Source organism: Mercurialis annua, linkage group LG7 (genome assembly GCF_937616625.2).
Source record: "Mercurialis annua linkage group LG7, ddMerAnnu1.2, whole genome shotgun sequence".
NCBI classification, from domain to species: domain Eukaryota; kingdom Viridiplantae; phylum Streptophyta; class Magnoliopsida; order Malpighiales; family Euphorbiaceae; genus Mercurialis; species Mercurialis annua.
The window spans coordinates 49452607-49478005 of record NC_065576.1 but is presented as its reverse complement, the minus strand read 5'-3'; the positions used below and the strand labels follow the sequence as shown (position 1 = coordinate 49478005).

The following is a 25399-nucleotide window of genomic DNA, read 5'->3' as shown; positions in this document are numbered from 1 at the left end:
AAAGGACCAACTAATAGTTGAGGAATGTTTATCCCATGCATTGGTTGTGCCATGTCATATTTACAACAAGCCAATTGGGATTTGCGATAGGAAATCTTTTATTTATTATTTAATTTTTTTATTATGAATTTTTCCACATGACTAACGCATCATTGGTTTGTTGCACGAATGACATGACGCAACGGTTGTGCGCAATAATTTTTCATAGTTGAGATAAGCCAAGTCAGCTACACCAATTATATAAGTTCACTAGAGCAGTACTCTCGCCATACTCACATAAAAATGTCGAAAAATAGAGAAGCCGACAATGCAAGCCAAGAAGAAGTGTCAATTAATGGAGACATATTAGAATCAATATTCACTAATGTTCCACTCATAGATCTTGTCTCCACCTTTCAAGTCTCCAAATCTTGGAAGCAAGCTGTTTCTACTTCTCTTCATCATCTCAACCCAATCAAACCATGGCTTTTCCTCCACTCTCAGTCCACCAGGTCTCCTTACTCCACCGCCGCCTACGCTTTCGATCCCCGCTCCTCCCTTTGGATCAAGATTCAAGAACCACCGTCGTCGTCGGAAATCACTTCCGTCTCCCCTCTCCGTTCATCTCACTCCACTCTACTTTACATGCTATCCCCTTCCAAATTCTCCTTCTCTTTCGACCCTTTTCATGAAGAGTGGCGCGTCGTTGACGCGCCACCCATCTGGAGAACAGACCCTGTTGTTGCTGTCGTCGGCCACCGCGTTATCATCGCCGGCGGAACATGTGAATTCGAGGATGACCCTTTAGCAGTGGAGATGTACGACACCAAAACATGCACGTGGGACACATGCGAATCCATGCCCGCCGTCTTCAAAGACTCAGCAGCCTCCACGTGGCTGTCCACAGCAGTCACTGCTGATAAAATGTACGTTGCAGAGAAAACAACCGCCGTGGCTTTCCAGTTCGACCCGGAAACCAAAACTTGGTACGGGCCTTATAATTTATGCCCTTACATAAACATGCAGAGCTGCTGCATAGGGTTCGCTAACGACCGTCTGATTTTGATCAGTCTGATCGGGGAAACTGATGAAACGGTTAATGAAGTAAAATTATTTGAGCTGAACTGTGAATCAATGGAGATAACCAGAGAAATCGGTGAGATGCCGAATTTTCTAGTGGAGAAGATGAGAGGTGAGGTTTTAAGTTTGTCATCAATAGTTGTACATGTAATGGGTGATTTTGTGTTTATAATCAACGGTTCAAATCCTGAGGAGGTGTTCTTGTGTGAACTTGACGGCCATGGCGGCGGATGTAGTTGGAGTAGTGTAAGCAACGGTGTCGTGAATGATGGTGAATGTACGTTGATGGAGAGGTTAGTGTTTACTTGTGCTTATGTGAGCTTGGGTGATCTGTATAAGGCTACTGTGATTCAGGGCAGACGATTCACTGTGCTTTGAGATTTGAGTGAATAATTTTATAAATGTAATTTTACTTTTATTGATTTGTTTATTATTATGATTTAAATAAAAAAAATATAATTTATTGGGCATTATGATGAGAAATTATTGTATAGACCAATAAAATTGAGACAAATAATCTTTTTTGTCCATCAATACAAAATATTGTGGATACCGAATTATACTCCGTTTACACTTCGATAACCAACATTTTATTTTTTATATTGTGGTAACTTAAATTTTTATTTGTTATAATAAGAAATTGCCCGTTTATTTAGTGATTTTTTGTTTATATGATAATGCAATATTATTTACTTGCCCAATTTTGCTACGTAAGAACGTCATATTGCAAAACTATATATAGATAAAAAAACGACATACACATAAGACCGTACCATTGAAAAAACGTCACACAGAGAACCATATATTGAAAAAAATGATTCACGAAGAATCATATATTAAAAAAAGAACAAAAGAAGGGCATATTATTGGTTTTTTTTATCCCGCATAAGTAAAACTATAAGTATAATAAATGAGTAACTTTTTATTGTAATAAAATGCAAATTGGAGAAATAATACAATATAACAAATAAAACGTTGGTTAATGAAGTGTAAAATATTTATATCTGATATAATTATTTTTATAGGTACTTTGAATGAGTTTTAAGTATGAAACAATATTTTTAAAGCTTTCAATATTCAGACTCATCTTTGCTCAAGCAGGAGGGCACGTATATTGACTTTGAATTAACTATACCTTTTCTGGTCAACAAAATTTGATTACCAATTGGGTAACCTACTTTGGAGAAATTTGTTCGGAGTTAATTAACTAGACATTGATAATTAGTTAGATGGACTGTCCACCAAGTCATCTATATGATTGAGTTGATAAAATTATAACACATTATTAAATAACTAAAATTTTAATTACTCATAGTATTACATTTTTATGTAATAATGCATCATAATAGGTAAGTGAGATCTAATCCGAGTGACTAGACTCTCTAAATAAATATCAAATTTGATCTGGACATCACCACTCTGTTGTTTCGATCAAAATTCTAATTCCTAACAACCAAACTAATTGAATTCTATTTTTATCAATATAAAAACCGTAAATAGAGTTTCTATAATACATACATGATATATTCGAGTCAGTCTATTAATTTTTGTTTTACTGATATAAAATTAAGTTGGATATAACTAAAAAATATCTCAATTTTAATTTAACTAAACAATAGAAAATGCAATTTAAAACAAAATTTTGCTCGCAAGCTGGTACATTGAATAGAATAAAAGTGAATTCAAATTTGCATGTTCTTGCAAATCGTATAGTCGAATCTTTCAGCATCATATATTAATTTTAGCATAAGTCTACTGTTGCATTATCTAATAAAATAAATAGCTTTAGTGGTCCATGCAAGACTGGATAATATGAGAAGAAGATATATATCTGTAAATCAATTAATTCCAAACGTAACATATACCTGTGGTTGTGGTTGCAATTTAGTAGCTCAGAATTGAAGTCGTCCCTGCAGATTTCGGATAAGCATTTCAAATATCAGAACCCCACACGAATTCAACTGGTGGTCATTACAAAATGTAACGAACTAAATCAATTTATGTAAGACTCAGATCTGAAAATTAATTTAAGGCTGTTGAAATTTCCCTTTGAGTTGCTCGAATCAAAAATTTATAGAGATTATATTTAGGGAATGTAATATAGTGGCGGATTTGTTAGCCAAATGCGGACTGAGCTTCGGTTTTTTGTAAAGAAATATTGTTCGACGTTTAATATTTTATATTACAACCAGAGAGGAGAAATTTAAACCTATCGCACCAAATATTTATCAATACTATCAAGCCGCACTGTTACATGAGGTGTAGCCCCGTCGGTACACATGCACTCGCCGTATATTTCGGAAGATCAGGGTTTCGATCCTGCCTTTAGTAGTTGATGTCCTACTAATTTCTAATCTAATAATCTAACATTAATACATAGCAGTTGAAGATAAAAAAAAACCATTGTTAAAAAATAATATCATATTATTGACATAATTTTATGAATAATCAAAAATTTGTCGTAATTTATAATTCAGTAACTGTTTGCGGTTGTTTTATTAAAAAATTAATGATGGAATTTTGATGAATCCCAAATAGAAAAGAACACGATTGTAGCAAGATTATAAAAAAAATAGCGTCAATACAACACCAACAAATTTTTGATGGAAAGATAAATTATTGCTAATCACTAATCAGTCTGAAAATTTAGCACATCTTTTATGCCGAATTTTAGTGATTTTATAACACTTCAATGGTTTTATTAATTATCAATGGACTACTTAATCCATCGGTATTTTTTTAATAAATACATTCAACGATAATTACCCACCAATATTGGTATCAGTTGGTATCACCGATGGATTTATATGAAATGCTAATGAAAAAGAGAGTCTCAAGTTCGAGTCCTTGTGAATACAGAAAATTCCCACTGGCAGACTCACCCACCATGCTAGGTGCGCGACACGGGTCGGATCCGGATTAGTCAGGGCGAAGCCTTGAAAACCGGATGGGCTTACCAAGAAAGAAAAAAAAAAAGAGAAACGTGATATATGAGACTTGATCTTCATCGGAATGATCACCATCCATAATGCATATAATATCTATTCATAATCTCTATAATTAATATCATATAGAAAGATCGCGAACCACAAAACATAAATGAATTGGTAAAACGCTCTTCTGTTTTAAGTGATATTTTAAGTGAGGTCGCGATTTAAACCGTACTCATGTGTGCAACCATTTAAAACTTCGGGTCAGAATTTTACCTCCCGACTCCCGTTATAAGGAACTTATGCTACTCGAATGAGAATTAATTTAAATGTTAAAGGTTTGAAAGTGTTGTTTTATACTTAAAATCATTTGAGAACAACTCATGTTCATACCAAAAAAAATAGAATGGTCGTGGTTCATGTTCAGTGCTGGAACAGAACAGAGGTACGTAAAATAGTTTTTGAGGCCGGGTGTTGCTGCTGGCCCATGTTCAATGCTGGAACAAAACCTCATTTCATTCTTAATCATTGGGCCATGGCAAAACTACTATGTTTTAACAGTCCATTACAATATAGGGTGATTTACAATAATACCTCAAAAACTATAAATATTTGTCAAAAATACCTCAAAAACTGAAAATTTATTAACGTACCTAAAAAATTTAAATATTTATTTTTTTACTCCGCAGTTTATTTTTTTATTCCGCAGTTGAAAACAGTTGCAAACAGTTTCAAAAAACACAATTTGAAACTGTTTTACAAAACGTTTCAAATACAGTTTCTAATAGAGTTTCAAAGACAGTTTCTAATTGGGTTTCAAACGGATTATAACTGTTTTTTAAGAAATAAGTTGAAACTATTTTACAAAACGTTTCATATACAGTTTCTAATAGTTTCAAACGGTTTCAGAAAATAAAATAAAATTTGAAACATTTATAAACCGTTTCAAAGACGGATTTTAATTGGGTTTCAAACGGTTTATAACCGTTTCTTAAAAAATAATTTGAAACCGTTTTAAAAAACAGTTTCAATTACAGTTTCAAAAAGTTTCAATTTTTTTTAAAGTAGACATCTTTGAAACCGTTTATAATACAGTTTCAAACAGTTTAAAAAAAACGGAGTATTTTTACTAATTTTTTCAGAGTAAAAAAATAAATTTCGGATTAAAAAAATAAATTTTCAAAAAAAAAGGTAAAAAATTAATTTTTCAAAAAACGGAATATTTTTATAAATATTTTTTAAAAAAGAGTATTTTGTGCAAATTCCTCTACAATATATTTCCACATAGGCCAAGCCCATAAATTAATAAATAATGTCACCACTGTACGAGTTTGTTCATCGGGAGCCGTCGTACCGATCATCCGGCATTTAGCGATGGAACCTATCCATTGCTAATTGGCGACGACTAGGTCCGTCGCCAATTTCGTCATTGGCCGTTAGTAAACGCGTTAGCCAGCGGCCCGTTTAACGACGGACCGGTGCAATTGGCGATAGAGTTATCTGTGGGCAATTGCTGATAGATTTTTCGTTGGCATCGCTAATTTATTCAGCGACGCCATATTTGCCGACGGACAATTTCGTCGGGAATTGATTTCCTGACCGTATTCAGTCCGTCGTTAAATAGCTGTACTTTAGTAGTGTGGTGAACAAACAAGTTGAAAAATATATTCTTTTATTCCCACCACACAATAAATAAAACTTGGAAAAAACATGTATAACAGTCATCATCAAGTATCAATTATATCTCCACCATATCCCTTAAATTAATTAAGAATTAAACATGTTATTATAAAGAGATTAAATAAAGTAATTTAATTAAGAAACAATTTAAAAATAAATATAATAGTTGGTTAGGGCAGTTGGCCCACCATAAGAATATGATGACTTGGAAGTGGACCCATTTCTTAGTCCAACAAACAAAATATATATATAGCTAATGTCATCAATCATGGGCCCATAAAATGATCTCAGTAATTCACAACCTGAAAGGCAATTTTCTACTATTTGCTTTTTCTCTACCTAACAGAAGAAAAAAGCACAAAATTCTTTTCAACAGCACCAACCTCTAATTTTCAAATTGCTGTGCTCATCGTCTTAAATTTTATTTTAAAAATAGAAATTATATTTTTTTAATATTTTAAAGTAAAAATTATTAATACTATGAGTGAAGGGTTAATGACAGGTGAGGTGTAGTCCAATGGACTACTCTCACTATGTATCTCCAGAGGGCAAGAGTTCGACCCTCCCTCTGGCAGCCAGTGGGCTGGTTAAAAAATGAATAATCACGCTAATTCCGTTAATTCCGCTAACACCTAACCTAATGTAATTCTACCTTTGATAAAAAAAAAGGGTTAATGAATTTAAAAAGGTTAATAAGAGCTTATATAATTAGTAATGAACTTTGCTTTTTATACTTTTAAAGTCTTAATTGTTCAAAAAATGGTAAAATTTTCAATGAAATCCAACTGAAATTTTCAAATTGTATTCTATTAGGCTATTAGCTGCTAATTCAAAGATATAGATAATCAACCTAATCAAGCTGACTAATTTTTACCATGAGATGAACACTGTCACCCTGGGAAAGTTGGACTGACATCAGTTGAAGGAGTATATGAGAATTAATTAACAATAACTAAAGGAATAATTATGCAACGTGATTTACAAATGTAAATAAATTATACAACGCAACGGTTGTATCACGTAAATAAACTAATAAAACATTTGCAATATTAAGATATTAAATAAAAATATGAATAAATAATAATTATATATTTTAATATCACAAACACTCATTAATTTGTTGTAAAAATGATAAAACAACCCTTGTGTTGAATAAACTCTCTAATTCAAATGTTATTTTTATTATCAACTATGTGTGCAACATAATGGTTAAGATAATAACAATTTATAAAACGAATTATGTGAATTTTGTAGAATATATTTTAAACAAATTACAAATATATATATAGTACCAAAAACAATTATACAAAATCTAAAGTTAATAATTAGTAGTAGTATTTATTGTTATTAAACAAAAAAAATTTGTAAAGTTTTACAATAATTGTACTTTTAAATTGTACTATAAAAAAATGGACAGTCTATGAAGATAAAATAAGCGAAATATACTTTATTTTTTAAAATAAATGAAATACTCCTATAATTTAGCTAGTTTTTAATTGGGTAAAGTGTAATTTTTGTTTAGAGAAGTAGAGGCTAATAATCACCCACGGACCCTGATTTTATGGGTACCTTACGCTAAAACCCCTGATCTAAAAAAACCTGCCGTAAACCCCCTAAACTTTACCCAATAATTAGCTAAACCCCTTTTCGCATAAATTGATCAAAATACCCTTCAAATCTGTAAATAAATACAAACAAACCAGACAACTTCAATCTAACCACACTTAAAACCGATCCAATCAAATCAAACCAAACAAATCTAATCAAACCTAAGTTTATTTAAAAATTAAATAAATAATTATTTTTAATTTAAATAAAAAATAATAAAAAAATTATTTCAATCCGGTGAGCAGACCCACCGGCCGGTGGGTCTGCTGCAGATAGCAGACCCACCGGCCGGTGGGTCTGATGCGGTGGGTCTGCTTTCCGGTGAGCAGACCCACCACGGTGGGTTTAAATTAATTTAAAAAAAATATTTTTTATTTAAATTAAAAATAATTGTTTATTTATTTTTTAAAATTAAATGAGTTTTTATTTGGATAATTTTTTTTGCGGCAATAGACGGTGGTGGCCGGAAAAAACCGGCGGCGGCGGGTGGAAGTTTTCGGTTGGATGGTTTGATTTAATTGAGTTGATTGATGATTTAAGTATGTTTTGGATGGTTTATGTCTGATTTGATTAGATAATGACTTTAGATTTGGTTAGATTAGGTTGGTTTGATTTTTGTTATTGACCTTAGGGGTATTTTAGGTATTTTTGAAAAAATAAAGGGCTTGGGGCGGTTTTTTAGTGCGGTTTTAGGGTAAAGGGGGTTTAACTTATCATTAAGTAAAGTTTAGAGAGTTTACGACAGATTTTTTTAGATCAGGGGGTTTAACGTAAGATACTCCTAAAGTCAGGTTCCGTGAGTGATTATTAGCCAGAAGTAGAGTAATATCTGGAGAAAGTAAAAAATGGAAAAGCAAGTGGATGTGGGAGTTGCAAATTTGCAATGTTCAAAGCGACCAAAATACCCAAAAGTAGAGTAGGAGGGAATAAAAAGGTGGGTTTTATTAGTATTAAATTTTGATAATTGCATTTAGCAGTTTGATTAGAGAATATTCAGTCTTCCCAATGCGACAAAAATACTCTTCCACTTCGGCCTTCTAAATTTCCCCCTTTTCTTTTCTTAAAACTGCTGCTACTTCTGCCTTACCCATTAGGCCCCTTCCTCCTTTTTTTTAATTGGAGCGAGAAGCATTTGTGAGAAAAATCGAACCCATAAAATCACGACCTATTAATTTATTGTTCAGCATATATATTAGTAATTGAATTACATTTTATTGATTCTTTTTATATCGTAGCTAAATATTCTTTTCGATTAAAAAATTAATAATGGGGTGATAGTTCTTACTTAAACAATTATCTTGTTTTTTATCAGGTAAAATATACAAATAAATTTATAATTATCTAAAAATATTCATAATTTTTTTTAGATATAATTAAATTTTTATATTTTTTTAATTGAACAATTACATTCTTTAAACTGTTTTATTAGACAAATGAACCCTTCTATTAAATAAGGCAATTAACAGCATCAAATTTATTAAAAAAAAGATTCACAAATATCCTTAACATTTACAATATATCTCAAAATTAATCCTTCTAAAGGCTTTAGTTGATAAACGGACTCAATATATATATATATATATTTTCTTTTTAATTTAAAAATGATAATAAAAAACGACCTCCGACGAGCGAAAGTCGTCGAAGAACTGAGTTCATACTACACGGAAATGCACGTTTAAATTCCTGAATAACAAAAATGACGTCGTTTTATTACGTTTTAAAACAGAAAATTTTATCTAGAACGACATCATATTTATTAATCAGGAATTTGAATATGCGTCCTTGTTTAATTAAAAAACTATAAAAAATATAAATTATTTTAAGAATCAAATAATCAGAAGTGATATAGTTTAGAGGGCTGAAAAAAAATTATTTTAATAATAATTATCAAAAAGCAGGAATAGGCACATCAACACATACCATTGGCACATGGAGCATGATGGTAAAGGGCTAATGACACTGTAGGTAGTAGTAACCTATGGATAAATCAGGACCGTTGATGGGATTGATTGATGCATACAGAAGCAGGAAAAGCAAAATATTTGGTGGGTCCATTTCTGTAGTAATAATGTTGTTTTGGTGTACTGCTGCTTCACCTTAGTAAAACTTAACACTCATCATTAGCATGCTTTAACAACCCAAAGTAGTCCACCAAATCATACATAATTATTTTCACTAGATATTTAATCTAACTCTATTTTGAAATTTTGTAAAATATCTTAAAATTTTCTAGTATTAATTATATTTTTTTAAAGTATGTGATAAAAAAAATGAATCTCTATTGAAATGGACGAAGTACTATTTTATTAATTGTTTGAATTATTCAAATAATCATCATATTTCTATGCTAACAAGTCAATTCAAAATTTAGAATATTTATCAAGGATTTAAAGTTTGTAACATTTCTATGAATTATAGTTTAAATATTATAAGCGGTGAACAATATTTTATTTAGGAAAAATAATAAAAGCAACGAGAAAGAAAATGACGATCTTTTTACTACATCAAATGAAAATAAAATTATTAAATTAAAAAATCGAAATCAAGAAGTAAAAGAAGAACCCCAGAATCTGAAAGAGAAGAACGGTAAAGAAAAGCAAAGAGAAGCGCTTTTGCTACTGAGAAAACGAACGGTCAGCGTGAAGGTTCAAAAAGGTTGTGAATTTAATTTTTTCCATAAACACTTTCATTTTATAATGACATGTTTTTTTATAAACACTACTAAAAAACAGTCATTTAGCGACGGATTTTTCCGTCGCTAAATGACCAAAATCCGTCGCTAAACACGTTTAGCGACGGATTTGCGACGGAAACAGTCCGTCGCAACCTTTTTGGTCGCAACGTTTGATAACGACGGGAAAAAAATTTTGCGACGGATTTTGGTCTCCGTTTTAGCGACGGAATTTTAAATCCGTCGCTAATTAGCGACGGATTTAGCGACGGATTTAAATCCGTCACTAATTTTAAAAAAAAATAAAAAATTTAAAAATTACATCGTAAAATAAATTTTTTATTTAATCAATCCCTCATCCGCGCCCTCCGTCACTCACCCACCCGAGTTAAATCAACCACCCGTATCCACCTGTCAATTTTCGCTAACTTCCCAGTAGGTCACCCATCCTTCCATTGCTCCCACTCAAGACTCTTTAACCTTGTAGTTCTCCCGCGCACAACTCCATCTTAACCAGCTCATATTCATGTTATATATTTATGTATATTATACTTAAATGTTAACTAAAAACAACAAATATTTGTTTTCATAATTTAAACCCGCATTTTAAGATAATTTTTTTATAATTAATAATTTTATTAAAATATTTATATACTTTAAATAAATAAATAATATATAATTATTATTTCATAAATAATATTTAATTATTATTTTATAAATAAAAACGTTATATTATAATAATATAAATTTAATTAAAAAATTAATAATTATTTTTTATTAAATACTATCCTAAATAATATTAGATGCCTTTTAATTTTTTTTGACATTGAAAATTAGCGACGGATTTGAAATCCGTCACTAAATTCCGTCGCAAAAGGCATAATTTAGCGACGGATTTTAAAATCCGTCGCTAATTGCGAAAAATAAAAGGCGGGAGTATTCCCGCCAGTAATTAGCGACGGATTTTAAAATCCGTCGCTAAATTTTATCAAAACAATTGGCGGGACTACTCCCGCCAACATTAGCGACGGAAAATCCGTCGCTAAAGTTGGCGGGATCATTCCCGCCAATTTAATGTGGTGTTTAGCGACGGATTTTAGATCCGTCGCTAATCGAAAAAATAGCGACGGATTTTAGATCCGTCATCCGTCGCTAATCGAAAAAATAGCGACGGATTTTAGATCCGTCACTAAAATCCGTCGCTAAAACGCTGTTTTCTAGTAGTGAAAATTAAACTATTTCATCATTCTGTTTAAATTTAATAAATATAAACAAATTTTTTTTAGATATCTTTTGTCTTATATTAAAAATATAATTTACACCCGTTAACTATAAAATTTTAGTAAAAATATTTATTTTGAACTAGTAAATTAACAAAGTTCTACACTAAACATAAGTTGGATAAATAAAAGAATAAAATAGAAATAAAACACATTATACCAAACTCAAATTCAAGAACAAAAGAATAAGCAGCATAAAACATGGAGCTTGAGTTAGGAGTATTAGTGGGACATTTATGGTGCGCATGTTAGCAAAATGGGGCATAAAGGTACAGAAACTTTAACAGAATGTGATTATTAAATTACTTTTACAAATCAATTTCAAGACACAACCCAACAAACCTTAGGACAATCCAGGCACGTGACCTGCCAATATTACTTTCTTACAACTTTTCTCAATCAAATTACAAAAAATAAAAATTAATTTTCTCAAATTTTAGAGATAATTAAACATCCCATCTTATTGTTCTCTCTGTACTGATCACTCCCACACATCCTCTCACACTCCAATCACTGAATTTTAAAGAATTTAACACCATTATTAAAATCTTACAACATTTTTAATCAAAATTAAAAATATTCCCTGTTGTTCTCTCTAAATAAAAAAGAAGAGTTCATTTTGCTACTGAGTGGTGTCTGCTTTTGTATCTGTGTCTGCTTTGGCCTATGCTTATTTGTCTTTTTTCTTCTCTTCTCTCTCTCTCAATCACTCACTTAATTTCAATTTGAGTTAAGATCTCAGCTTTGTTGTGTGCTGTACAAGATAATGGTGGAATGGAATCAATAGTGAGTGAGTGAAGCTTAGATTTTGAAACTAGCAACAGCAAACCAACTTGGAATTTGTGGGGATTAACATTAGCCCAGTTCTCAGATCTCTAGGATCTTACTGAAAGTCCTGTTTTTGAATGTTTTCTTGTTTGTTTCTCAAGAAAATTCTCTTCTTTTCTTTATGTGTATGTGCTTCACCTCAGTGAATTATGGTGTTCCTCATTTTAAAGTTCAGTTTCTTAAACTGGGCTGTGTTTAACATGGTGAAAAGTGTCTTATAAGTGATGGGTTGTTGCTTTATGTGGTTCTGATTCAGAAAGATAACTTTTTTTTTTTATCTGGATAAGGCATTTTAGAAATGGTTTGGACATGGTTGGTTTGATCAGAAGATGGTAGTTCCTGTTATTTAAGCAGAGTAAAGACACTGAACTGAGTTAAGATTTTGAAGAGTATGGAGGGTAAGAGTTTTTGGCAATGGAGAATTGGGTTTCTATTTTTGGCATTAATGGAGACTTCTTTTGCTACTCTCTCACCCACTGGTATCAACTATGAAGGTTAGTTAGTTAGTTTTTATTGCTCCAACATCTTTGTTTTGAAAACTAAGAATATATGATTGTAATGTGTTCCATTTTCATATCTGAAAATAATTTATATTTCTTATCTTATCTTGTAGTAGTAAATGCTTTTGATGGCCTACAGTGTTATCTGAACTACCCCTCATTAAACTATGCTTGTACTTTATGACTGTACTTTATCTACTTCCACTAATCTATCCATTGTAGCTTCAAGATCTTCGTTTGGACATGTTTTACTGTACAGTTACTCAATTTTACAAGATTGATTTTACTGAATTTGATTCAAATTCTGAGCAGTGGTAGCTTTGGCTAATATAAAGGCGGCTTTACACGACCCTTACAATGTTCTGGAGAGTTGGGATGTTAATTCTGTTGATCCTTGTAGCTGGAGAATGGTTACTTGCACTAATGATGGATATGTTTCTTCTTTGTAAGTTTCATTTCTTTGCTTTATGTATTTCTGTCAACTGTCCTTTTTCTTTTGCAACTAATGATGAGTTAGTTTTTATCACCAGGGGACTTCCTAGCCAGAGCTTATCTGGAACCTTGTCTTCTGGAATTGGGAACCTTACCAATTTGCAGTCAGTGTAAGTTTGCCTTCAGTTTGTTTGAGCAATTAAAGCTTGATTACTTCTCTTAATGCGTTACTAGCCGGATGTGATGAACTTTGTGCATGAATGATATAAATTTGCAGGTTGCTGCAGAATAACGCTATTTCAGGACCTATTCCTGCTGCAATTGGGAGGTTGGAGAAGCTTCAGACACTTGATCTCTCAAACAATTCATTCAGCGGGGAAATACCTGCTTCTTTGGGGGACCTCAAGAACCTAAATTACTTGTGAGTTGCAGAAACTTCATATTCGTTTCTTTTTCCATGTAATTATGGTTCCTGAAAAAATGCTGCATTTTGGCTTATACTTATATTTTGCAGTAAATTGAATTCTCACATTTCATATTGTTGATGGGCGTTCAGGCGTTTAAATAACAACAGCATTACTGGATCCTGCCCGGAGTCTCTGTCCAATCTTGAAGGCCTTACTCTTGTGTATATTCTTATAGCTTTGCACTTTACAATTTAGGATTTGCTGCATTTATATGAAGGTTTCTAACATAAGAGCTCTTCTGTTGTTTTTACCTGAAAATTAAGTAATTCTTGCTTGCAGAGACCTTTCATTTAACAATCTGAGTGGTTCGTTGCCTAAAATATTAGCAAGAACTTTCAAGTGAGTATCCTTGTTCTTACAGTGCTCTTAAACTCTCCTGTTTCCAATTTTACGCTGACTCAATCACTCCATCTTCTTCTCTGTATTTTCAGAGTGATAGGAAACCCTTTAATTTGTGGACCCAAGGCCGATAACTGTTCTGCTGTCTTTCCAGAGCCACTCTCTCTTCCACCAGATGGTCTAAATGGTACCTGCCATGTCTTACATGTAGTAGGTTCTTTGTTTTTTAGTTTATTTCACAACCGTAGATCATGTCTCTTGCTGTTTTTTTTCTTTCTAAGGTCAATCAGACCCTGGAACCAGTGGCCGCCACCGCATGGCTATTGCTTTTGGTGCAAGCTTTGCTGCCGCCTTTTCCATCATAATTATCATTGCGTTACTTGTTTGGTGGCGATATAGGCGCAATCAGCAGATTTTCTTTGATGTGAATGGTTAGTTTCATGCGTTGCTAAATATTATTCTGTTTTTAACAGTGTATTACAATATAGCTTTCTGCTGGTTGTTCTCTCTAATATGCCAAAAATGAAGATACTACATTTTCATTATGAAAGCGTCCGTTTTGCATATTCTTTGTACGCCATGTGGTCTCTTTTATGCATAGACGCTAACTATTATATGTTGCTCGGCAGAACAATATGACCGAGATGCCTGCTTGGGCCATTTAAGAAGATTTACTTTTAAGGAGCTCAGAGCTGCAACTGATCATTTCAATTCAAAAAATATTCTTGGAAGTGGTGGATTTGGGATTGTGTACAAGGGATTCTTGAATGATGGGACACTTGTAGCTGTGAAAAGGCTGAAGGACTATAATGCAGGTGGTGGTGAAATTCAATTCCAGACAGAAGTAGAGACAATAAGCTTAGCTGTTCATAAAAATCTGCTCAGGCTTTCTGGATTTTGCACCACTGAGAATGAGAGGCTCCTTGTTTATCCATATATGCCAAATGGAAATGTAGCATCTCGGTTAAGAGGTCAGCAATCATTTTTATTAATCAAACTCTGCATTTTAACTCCTGTAATCACGCGGAAAATATTTTCTTTTGCCGCATTATTACTTGAATTATAATGCTTTGAACACTTGCCCACGTTAGTCACGAGCATACTACTGGACGACGGTAAAGTGCTTCATTCTATGGTTTGCAACTGGCAGGACCAGCAAAACCAGCAAAAGCCAATATGGTAAAAAAACACTAGCTCTGTGTTCAGCCTCTGGTCCTTAATTTCCAATGGATACCACTTTAACATTGAATCTTCACTCACCGCCTCACCGGCACTGATATTGTAGCCTTAGTTATTAAAATCAACATGCCAAAACTCTTTCATCTTGTGTCGGAAAGATTTTCTGATGGAACTACATCTCACACCTTAACTGTGCACTATTCTTCCCACTTCAAAAAAAAAGTCCTTTCTTGGTTAATATGAATATTATATCATTTAATGTGAGCTGACGAGGCCATTTTGTTCAGTGTGGATAGGAGCATAAAACTCTCACCAATGTTAGAATTTTCCTTCTTAAATAAGAAGTATCAATTTTGTTTGCATTTATAAAGAGTTTGACGGTAATTGTTACTACTCAAATTACTTCATAACACATTTCGGCTCATTGCTTGTAAGAAAGTTGAAATCGTGCTCTGGAGTTCTTAATGGCAATGTGAGACATTGGCTAACATGATTGATGTAGCTATTGTACATACTTTTCCTCTAAACGTCTTTCTTTACTTTCATCTCTTAATAGGAAGAATTTTTAATGCTACTTAACATCTACTCGAGATTAATTGTTTCCTCTGTGATTCTGTTATCAGAACACATTCATGGCCGGCCAGCTTTGGACTGGGCAAGACGAAAGAAGATAGCTTTAGGTACAGCCAGAGGACTACTATATTTGCACGAGCAGTGTGACCCTAAGATTATTCATCGTGATGTCAAAGCAGCCAACATTTTGTTGGATGGAGATTTTGAGGCGGTTGTTGGTGATTTTGGGTTGGCAAAGCTTCTGGATCACAGAGATTCCCATGTGACCACAGCAGTGCGTGGTACCGTTGGCCACATCGCTCCAGAGTATTTATCAACGGGCCAGTCTTCAGAAAAGACGGACGTGTTCGGATTTGGGATATTGCTTCTTGAGCTAATCACGGGTCAGAAAGCCTTGAACTTTGGAAGGGCAACTAACCAGAAAGGGATCATGCTTGATTGGGTACTCTTTCTCTGTCTTTCTTGCTCTTGCTCTATGTATCTATCTATCTGGTATTCTTAGAATCAATACCAGATCATAAATGTGACATGCGTAATGGCTCTCTCCGACTAGTTTGGGATTAAGACTTTAGTTGAGTTGAGGATTAAAATGACTATTCTTGGTAAATAACATGATCAACTTGATTTCTTGATCTTAAAAAGGCAGAATATTTATGAAAATATCAATCTTTGTCTTAATGTGAATTGATAAATGTACTGGAAAAAGATTTATTGGCATTGGGATGAGTTAAATTTTCTCTTATATTTATTTAAATATTGTTTGCAGGTGAAGAAACTCCATCAAGAAGGAAAATTGAATGTACTAGTGGATAAAGATCTAAAAGGAAACTTTGATAGAGTAGAATTGGAAGAGATGGTTCAAGTAGCTCTTTTATGCACTCAATTCAATCCTCTACACCGTCCGAAGATGTCTGAAGTAATGAAGATGTTAGAAGGCGACGGTTTAGCAGAGAAATGGGAGGCTTCACAGAAGATCGAGACGCCGAGGTCTAGATTATGTGAAAATCACCCTCAAAGATATTCAGATTATATAGAAGAATCTTCACTTGTGGTAGAAGCAATGGAGCTGTCCGGTCCAAGGTAGACAACCAACAACAACTATTTCACAAACTTACTCATACACCTTAAAAATCAAACAACCATTGATGGTGGAATGTTGATAGATGTTAGATGCATCTGTAAAGAAAGGGAAAAAAAGGGTCATCTCATGTATAATCAAGCATCTTGTTTTTCTTTGTTGGAAAAAAAATCAAATGCTCATTCAGAAATTTAGGCAATGTATTTAATCAATATGCATCTCTTCTATCAATTTTCAAGAAATGATGTTAACAAAATTGGCTTCCATTTAATCAGTATGCATCTTTAAAAGAGTTACACTAGATATGGGTAATATTTGATTTTTTATATTTTTGCAATTAGAATTAAATTTTTTTTTTTTTTAAATTAATAAACCAAACCAATTATTTACGGTTTGAACTGTTTTTCGGTCTGGTTCAATTCTATAAGGGGTAGTGATAAGAGAGCAAATTCACGTGTTAGGATCACCTGCAACAACATATAAATACAGGCGACTGGAAAAGCTATCCTGGCCTTAGATCAAAGTCGCAGTCAATCGATGAGTGGATCATATTAGCGGTGCAAACAGATGAGCTTACAGAAGCACGTGATCGCATGCGCTTCCCAGTTCGATCCATGCATCAAGTCGTATCTTCTCAAAATAAAAAATGTCGGTACCAAAATGCCACGTGCCATGCGTTGGTTTGTCCACAGTATACTTGTGTTAACAAAAGATTTGAAAACTAGACTGAGATTAAAACTTTGATTTAATAAAATAGCATAAAATGAAACAAAATACCTATATAAAAATAAAAATAAAAATCATATCCTTTAATTTTTAAATACGAAAAATATAATTTAAATTTTGATAATTGTTAAAAGTATGAGAATAATTTAGTTTATTATCAATATCAACTCTTATATCGAAAATAATGACACTTATAATAGTTATTTTAATTTAGTCAAAAATCATTGACTAGTGCAGTTTTTTTTTGTTATTTTTACACGATGAGATTTTATAAATTTAAACCTAATGGATTCTAAGAAAAAAAATAAAATAAAATTCCTATTTAAAAAAATCTATAGATTTTAAAATGAATTTTTTAATAAATATTATATACAAGTTGAAATATTTACTTTTGTCAAAAATATCATATATTCAATTTATTTAAAATAAATATTAAAATATGAGCATAAATAATTTACTAATGGATTTAAAAATTACAAATTTTACCGTATTTTACGATTTTAACATAAATTTTTTATTTTGGCAGATATATAAATTATTTTTTACAATTCAAAACACTAGACTATTTTCCATAAAAAAACTACTCATGTGAAAATCAGAGTAAATACTCCCTCCGTTCTATTCTAATTGAACATATTTTCTATTTTGAGTGTCCCATTTTAATTGACAATTACTATTTATAGAGTATTTTTTACATTATTTTTCTCTTTTTATCCTCTTCAACTAATGCATTTAGAAAGCATATTTTTAAAAAGTTGTGATGCATTTAATGTAATGTGAGGATATAAAAGTAGTGTTATTAATTTTTTTTTAAATAATGTGTAATTGAAATTTTCTCAATTAGAATGGAACGGAGGGAGTACTATTCTAGTGTTTACACTAATATTTACTTGACCAAAAAGGATCAGTTTCTGAATTGTCAAAATTTTAAAATTAGTGTCCGATATTATCAAAGTTTGTGATTTCAAAATCAATAAAGTTCAAAATTTATTTTTAAATAAATTTTAAATAGAATAATGTTTTTAAATAAAACGAATTCAACCTATAATCGAACTAAATAGTGCCTAAAAAAGTTACCACTGTCGGTTTTTCCTCCTCCCACTCGGTAGAAAAGTGTCATAGATTCTACTTCTTCTTGCTAATATCTCTCCATTTACATTTATCTAAACAAATAAACATACTCATCTTCCCATTTTTCTTTGTGATCTCCCTACATTTACACTCTTTTATTAAGAAAGGGGATGATTTATTAGTTGAGTTCGAAATAAACTAATGGATTCTAAGAAATTTTCATTACCAGTGGCAGACCACGTTATAACACCAAGAAAAAAGGTGATTTCTGGGTTTATTCTATGGATTAGTGCTTCTCTTATACTTCTATCCGTTATTTTATTTACTAATTCCTTAAAGGGTCGTGTAGTTTCACCTTTACTTCAAGGTTTTAATGCTGTTCATACTCTTAATTCTTCTTGGCCATTCTCCTTTCCAACTTCTTCTTTTACCAATACTAGTGGTAATGAAGTGTTATTAGATAATCCCCAGATGGAAAAAGATGGAAATTTTGTAGATTTCAGTAGTGGAAGTGTAAATGGAAGTGTTTTTAATAGTACCCATTTAGGTAATTTTTCTGATTTTGGAAATAATGGTAGTTTGCATGGTGAAGATTTGAGTTTTGTTGGGAATTTTAGTGTTACTATAGATGGAGATTTGAATGCTAATGTAAGTGTTGGAGAGGAGAATTCTATTGATGTGAATAATGCAGTAGTTGGTGGTGATGATAAAGAGGTTGATGGATCTGATGGTGAAGAAAATGGAGGAAAAAGTTTGGAGAAATGTGATATATTTGATGGTGGATGGGTTAGAGATGAGACCAAACCTTATTATCCTGCAGGGTCTTGTCCTCATGTTGATAGGGATTTTAATTGTCACCCTAATGGAAGGCCTGATGATGGGTTTCTTAAATGGAAATGGCAGCCTAATGGATGCAATATTCCAAGGTATATATTTATTCTTTAACTAATTTTTGACTCATTTGACTAGGTTTGTGCATGATTGCAAGTATTCTCTAATCAAATAAGATATCAGTTGTTAGTGTAAAGATTTATAAAGTATACTAATATGGTCAACTTTTGAAATTCAGCCATTTCTATCTATAAATAAATGAGTCTTGTTGTGTCTTCAACTTCTAGTCAAAATAGATATGACTAGAATTTTTAGTTTGTTTTATATTGTTAATGTTGTATGTTAGTTTGAATGCAACTGATTTTCTGGAGAGGCTAAGAGGGCAGACTCTGGTTTTTGTTGGGGACTCGTTGAATCGAAACATGTGGGAGTCTCTAGTTTGCATTCTTCGAAACAGCATTGAAAATAAGGAAAGAGTCTATGAGATATCTGGAAGGACAGAATTCAAGAAAAAGGGTTTCTATGCGTTTAGATTTGAAGTAAGGTTTCTTTTTTCTTCTGAGAAAGTGTAGTTTTTATCAATAACTATCATTCTATAGACCATATTTTGTTGTATTTGCAGGATTATAACTGTTCTGTGGATTTTGTTGGTTCTCCATTTCTTGTTAGAGAATCATCTTTTAATAGTAAAAATGGAACACTCGAGACATTAAGGTTGGATTTGATGGATCAAACAACTAAAATGTACGAAGATGCTGATATCATAGTTTTTAATACAGGTCACTGGTGGACACATGAGAAAACTTCTAAAGGGTGAGTGCCATTTGTTTAGTTTTATTTTAGTGTAGATTATCTTATGTAGATCATGATTCTTGAAGCATATAAATTGTCTCAACTGATTCTTCTGCTGAGATGAATTAATCTTAACTTTTTCTTTTAAAGTTCGCCTTTCTAGTAAAGGACTAACCTCTTGGCATGTTTCTTGTTTCTTGTATGATTTTTCAGAGAAGACTATTATCAAGAAGGTAATTATGTACACCCAAGATTAAAGGTCTTGGAAGCGTATAAGAGAGCGCTTTTGACTTGGGCCAAATGGGTCGACAATAACGTAGATAGCAATCGAACACAGGTGTTCTTTAGAGGATATTCAGTTACACATTTCAGGTGTGTAACTATCATAGTTTTGTCCATTTCAGCTTTGCTTTGCTTCCTATTGTGACTGAATACGTTCTTATTTTTTCATCACATTCTAATTACTTCAGTTTTACATTCATGTCCTTTGGCTCATCCTCTTGGATTAGATAGTTCCTTAGCATCCGACACATAAGTGCTTACATGAGTAGTTGATTGTTAAATACCCGTAGATTTGTTTTAGTAGCCTGTGATCTAGAATTAACTACAGAGCACCTGAGTTAGGGGTGTCCATTTGGTTTGAACCTAATCGAACTAAAATTATGATTTTTTCCTTAAATCAAACCAAATTTACATGGATTTAAATACTTCCGACCTGACCAAACCAAATCAATCGATTCGGTTGGTTTTTTGGTTTGGTTTGAAGTCTTTTTACTTTCAAAACCGAGCGGAACCAAATTTGTCGATTAGGTTTGATTATTCGGTTAGGTTCAGTTTTCGCACAAACCTACACTGAGTGGATGTGCCGATGATGTCTTTGAGTGTATGTCAACAAAAATACTGCAAGGCTTTCTGCTTCCCTGAATGCAGATTAAAGTTTGACTGCACTCCTTGCTGTGAGGAGAGTGGAGACATTACCGAGATAGCAGTGCCTTTTCTTTTTCTTCAGTTGGTTACTCGGACTATGTGTTTTTCTATGTCTATGTTTAGAATTGTTGCAGAAGGATGTGGTCAATCTGGCCAAAGTTCAAGCATAAATTGTTTAATTCTTTTAAATTGCTATCTTGTATATGTGTGTGCTATTATATGATCAATACACAACTTACAGAATTGATCAAAGTAAAAGATTTGTATCTGGAAGTTAAGGATGACCAAATCTGATAATTGACCACTGCAAAACAACATATTGTTGTTTACAATCTCACACTATGTTCCACAAAAACTTATCGAGTTCGGCATTTTGTTTTCATTTTTGGAAAAGCTACTTAAGCATAAATTTTATGAAAAGATATCATTTCGCTACGTCTGGTTTCAATAAATACTGCTTCAACATTTCTGTTTCCGTGCAACATCTCACGTTGTTAAGAATTGAAGTTTAATTCGACACATAAGGGAGTTTTTAGTTACTATAAGTTGCCATATTATATGCTGTGGAGAGAAATTCCTAATATGTTTGATGTTGGTTGTAGAGGAGGCCAATGGAACTCTGGAGGGCAGTGTCACAAAGAAACCGAGCCAATTTTTAACACGACATACTTCCGGAAGTACCCGTCGAAAATGCGAGCTTTTGAGCATGTACTTCAAGAAATGAAAAGTCCAGTTATGTATCTTAACATAAGTAGACTAACAGATTACAGAAAAGACGGGCACCCTTCAATTTACAGAATGCAATACAAAACGGAAGAAGAACGAATTGCTGCTGAGCGATCTCAAGATTGCAGCCATTGGTGCTTACCTGGAGTTCCTGATACTTGGAATGAGTTATTATACGCTTCCCTCTTGAAGGCTGGGAGGGGATCTTGGAAAATTTAAACATAAGCTGTGCAGATACCAAATGTTTTATTAATCAATGATTTCTTATTCTTTAGATTATTGTTTTTTATGCCTATTTTTATCCATATTCAAAATGTTCTTGAGTAATGCTTTGTTCATAGAACAAGGAGGAGTGTAAGTGTACAAGTGCTGAGATGAAAATTTAGTTATAAAAATTGTGTCAATATAGTTAGAACAGATACAAGTAGGGTTATCATTCGGTTAGAACCGAAGTGAATCAACTTATAAGATCTTTAAAATATTTTAAATTGAAGTTCAATTTGATTCAGTTTTTTCAGTTCGATTTGTATTAAAATTAAATTGATTTATTTATTTATTTTTAAAACTGAATAAAACTTAAAATGACTAGAACCGAAGTGAATCAACTTATAAGATCTTTAAAATATTTTAAATTGAAGTTCAATTTGATTCAGTTTTTTTAGTTCGATTTGTATTAAAATTAAATTGATTTATTTATTTATTTTTAAAACTGAATAAAACTTAAAATGACTTTATTTTTTTTTTTTTTGATAAAAAGAAGAGCTGGCAACAGCCAGAAAGAGCAGCTTAGGACCGTCTGCTCATACGAGGAAAAGATACACCAATGATATCCTCCATAAGTAAGCTCCTGACTTCATCCAGAACGTTATTGTAGACACTTAAGCCTATGGGCTGAGAAAAACCAAGGTTGGCTAAGCGGTCGGCACAACGGTTGCCTTCTCGGTGAATATGGCAGATGGAAACTTGCCAATCCCTCTTCAAAAGATTTCTGATAGGCAACAAGAGACTTGTATTAGCATTAGCGGGGACGTCATTCCTGCTCAAAGCTTCTACCGCCAACAAGCTGTCCATTTCCAACACAATATTTCGAAAGCCTTTATTCCACGCTATTTCCAGACCATCGAGAGCACCCCACAATTCGGCTTGAAGGACTGAGCAAAAGCCAATAAATCGGCTGAATCCAAAAACCCAATCTCCATCGCTATTGCGAGCTAGACCTCCAGCAGCAGCTTTATTATTAGGAGAGCGAACGGCACCATCAGAGTTAATTTTTATCCAATTACGGACAGGGAAGATCCAACTAACAAGCAGCTCTGTTTTTGGCCTCATACCAGGACTGTTTAGAACATCAAAACGACGAGCTTCAGCGGTATAAGAAACCATCTTCCGAATGGACTGCACTATATCAAGAGAACTTCTCCTATTATCGTTAAAAATAAAATTATTCCGATGACTCCATAAGCTCCAGCAAGTCAGACCAAATACCGTTCTCCAACAACCCTCCAAAGATTCATGATTGTCCTGCAGATTAACAAATAACCAATTATCAAAAGGTAAACTGTTAAAAGAAATAAGATGAGAAGGAGAGAGCAATTTCTTCCAAACTTCCCTTGCAAAAATGCATTGACGGAAGACATGGTCTCTATCCTCTGTGTTGAAACCACAAATGCAGCAAGACATGTCCATAGTCATATGTCTTCTGGCCCGTTCCGAATTGGTTAAAAGTTTATTGCGAGCAGCCAGCCAGAGAAAAGTTCTCACACGGTGCGCTCCCGGCCACTTCCATATCGCTTTCCACAAAGGATTCTCCTCCTCGTAATGGACGCCATCTTGCAAGCTATACGCCGAATTAACAGTGAAATTACCGGAACTAGAAAGTCCCCAGTAAGCACGGTCTGGGTCGTCAGAATTTAGAGGAGGCTTTACGGCGGCTAAATGAAGTAAAACAGAAAAAGGAACCATGCCAGACACATAATTCCAATCCCAACAACCATTCAGAGAAACATCATGGACACTTTTAGAAAGATCTGAATGTTGCAGCAGCGCCGTAGTGTGGAGACTAAGGGGACCCAAGTCAGCTAGCCAGTTATCGGACCAAAATCTAATATTACGCCCATTTCCCATAGCCCAATGAGTGCCAAGAAGAACAGTGTTCCAAAGATGGTAGATGTTCCTCCAAATCACAGAACAAGAACTAGTAATTTTACAAGTATTCCCGTTGCGCTCCCAACCATATTTATTTCTTAAAACTTGAACCCATAGAAGATCAGGTTTTGTAATCACCGAAAAACCCATCTTCATTAAAAAAGCGTTATTTTGCTTCTTCAAATCGCGAATGCCACTGCCACCATTAATGCACGGGACACACATTTTATCCCAGCTAATAAGACTGATTTTATGACTATCATCCTTCTTGCCCCAAACAAAATTTCGAATGAGAACATTAATCCTGTCACAAAGGCCCTTGGGGAAAGACGTAGTTTGCATAGCATAGCCCGGAATGGACATAAGAACAGATTTAGCCAAAGTAATCCTGCCTGCTAAAGAAAGAAGATTGGCATTCCAACCTGAAAGCTTAAGCTTAATCTTATCAACAATGAAAGAATACGTCTCTTTAGAAATACGGGAATGTAAAAGGGGGACACCGAGGTACTTCCCAAGATCTTGCGTCCTTTGAAAGCCCATCGTATGGCTAATAGAATCAGCCTGACGAACATCCACATTGGCAGAAAAAAAAATCTTGGTTTTACTCATGTTGATGTAGAGACCCGAGCTTTTAGAGAATTCATCAAGAATGTCTTTAACAACTAAACTTTGATTATTGCAAGCTTGTCCAAAAAGCACGAGATCATCTGCAAAAAAAAGATGAGACAAATTAGGACCGGTCCTGTTAAGCTTAATAGGACGCCACTCACCTTGATGAATAGCACGGTTGATACGATGGGACAAACGTTCCATACACAAAACAAAAATGTACGGAGAAAGGGGATCCCCCTGACGGATACCCCTAGAAGGTTTAAACTCTCTCGAGGTCGAACCATTCCATAATAAATTCATATGAGAGGACGAAATACAATGCATGATGAGAGTGACTAAAGGAACAGGAAACCCGGCATCAAAAAGAGTATCTTCAATGAAATTCCAATGAAGGCGATCATAAGCTTTCTCGAGATCGACTTTGATAGCAAACCACCCTTTTTTTCCCTTTTTATGCCTCATGGAATGAATAACTTCTTGAGCAATAATGATATTATCTGTGATATTGCGCCCTGCAACAAAACTAACTTGAGTAGGATTAACAATAATAGGCATAATAAGTTTCAGTCTATTAGTGATAATTTTAGTCACTAATTTATAAATCACAGAGCACAAGCTAATAGGTCTAAAATCCTTAATAGATTCAGGGTTAGCAGATTTGGGAATAAGGGAAATCAAAGTCTTATTAAAACCGATATCCATCATCCCATCTCTGAAAATTTTCTGAATCAAAGAACACACGGAGAAACCAACCACCGACCACTGATTTTGTAAAAAACCTGCCGGAATCCCATCAGCTCCAGGAGCTTTCCACGGCTTCATCTGGAAAAGAGCAAGATGAATCTCATTAGAAAGAATCTCCTTATTCAGCGAATTCACCGTACCAGCATCCAACGGAGGAAAACAACCACGAAGAGGATAAACAGGCCTGCAAGGAACATCCTC

General features: G+C 33.5%; 3 protein-coding genes across 5 annotated transcripts; all 3 read left to right on the top strand.

Annotated features, from left to right (window-relative positions):
* Positions 1-261: 261 nt before the first annotated feature.
* On the top strand, positions 262-1532 carry LOC126654521 (F-box/kelch-repeat protein At1g23390). Its single transcript, XM_050348407.2, has one exon. The coding sequence runs from the start codon at positions 283-285 to the stop codon at positions 1435-1437; it is 1155 nt and encodes a 384-aa protein (XP_050204364.1). The 5' UTR covers positions 262-282; the 3' UTR covers positions 1438-1532.
* Positions 1533-11686: 10154 nt separating this feature from the next.
* LOC126655417 (protein NSP-INTERACTING KINASE 3) lies at positions 11687-17398 on the top strand. 3 transcript variants are annotated; one of them, XM_050349604.2, is made up of 12 exons: positions 11687-12550; positions 12869-13001; positions 13087-13158; positions 13266-13409; positions 13545-13616; positions 13735-13794; positions 13887-13981; positions 14076-14225; positions 14424-14765; positions 15597-15988; positions 16313-16626; positions 17059-17398. In XM_050349604.2, the coding sequence occupies exons 1-12, from the start codon at positions 12448-12450 to the stop codon at positions 17105-17107; spliced, it is 1926 nt and encodes a 641-aa protein (XP_050205561.1). In that variant the 5' UTR covers positions 11687-12447; the 3' UTR covers positions 17108-17398. The 3 variants fall into 3 exon arrangements, with proteins under 3 accessions (XP_050205561.1, XP_050205562.1, XP_050205563.1); XM_050349605.2 differs by having other exon boundaries at positions 11688-12550; positions 17086-17398; XM_050349606.2 differs by lacking the exon at positions 17059-17398 and having other exon boundaries at positions 11691-12550; positions 16313-16925.
* A 994-nt stretch (positions 17399-18392) lies between these two features.
* Positions 18393-21971, top strand: LOC126656414 (protein trichome birefringence-like 2). Its single transcript, XM_050350985.2, has 5 exons — positions 18393-19347; positions 19599-19791; positions 19875-20065; positions 20258-20416; positions 21574-21971. Exons 1-5 carry the CDS (start codon positions 18623-18625, stop codon positions 21914-21916), a joined length of 1611 nt encoding a protein of 536 aa, XP_050206942.1. The 5' UTR covers positions 18393-18622; the 3' UTR covers positions 21917-21971.
* The last annotated feature ends 3428 nt before the right edge of the window (positions 21972-25399 follow it).

Excerpts from the sequence above, each read along its gene's own strand:
- LOC126654521 (XM_050348407.2), top strand. The coding sequence starts at position 283 with ATGTCGAAAAATAGAGAAGCCGACAATGCAAGCCAAGAAGAAGTGTCA.
- LOC126655417 (XM_050349604.2), top strand. The coding sequence starts at position 12,448 with ATGGAGGGTAAGAGTTTTTGGCAATGGAGAATTGGGTTTCTATTTTTG. Across the intron at positions 13,002-13,086 it reads GATGGATATGTTTCTTCTTT|GGGACTTCCTAGCCAGAGCT; the intron begins GTAAGTTTCATT and ends TTTTATCACCAG. Across the intron at positions 15,989-16,312 it reads AAGGGATCATGCTTGATTGG|GTGAAGAAACTCCATCAAGA; the intron begins GTACTCTTTCTC and ends TATTGTTTGCAG.
- LOC126656414 (XM_050350985.2), top strand. The coding sequence starts at position 18,623 with ATGGATTCTAAGAAATTTTCATTACCAGTGGCAGACCACGTTATAACA. Across the intron at positions 19,348-19,598 it reads AATGGATGCAATATTCCAAG|TTTGAATGCAACTGATTTTC; the intron begins GTATATATTTAT and ends GTTGTATGTTAG. Across the intron at positions 20,066-20,257 it reads CATGAGAAAACTTCTAAAGG|AGAAGACTATTATCAAGAAG; the intron begins GTGAGTGCCATT and ends ATGATTTTTCAG.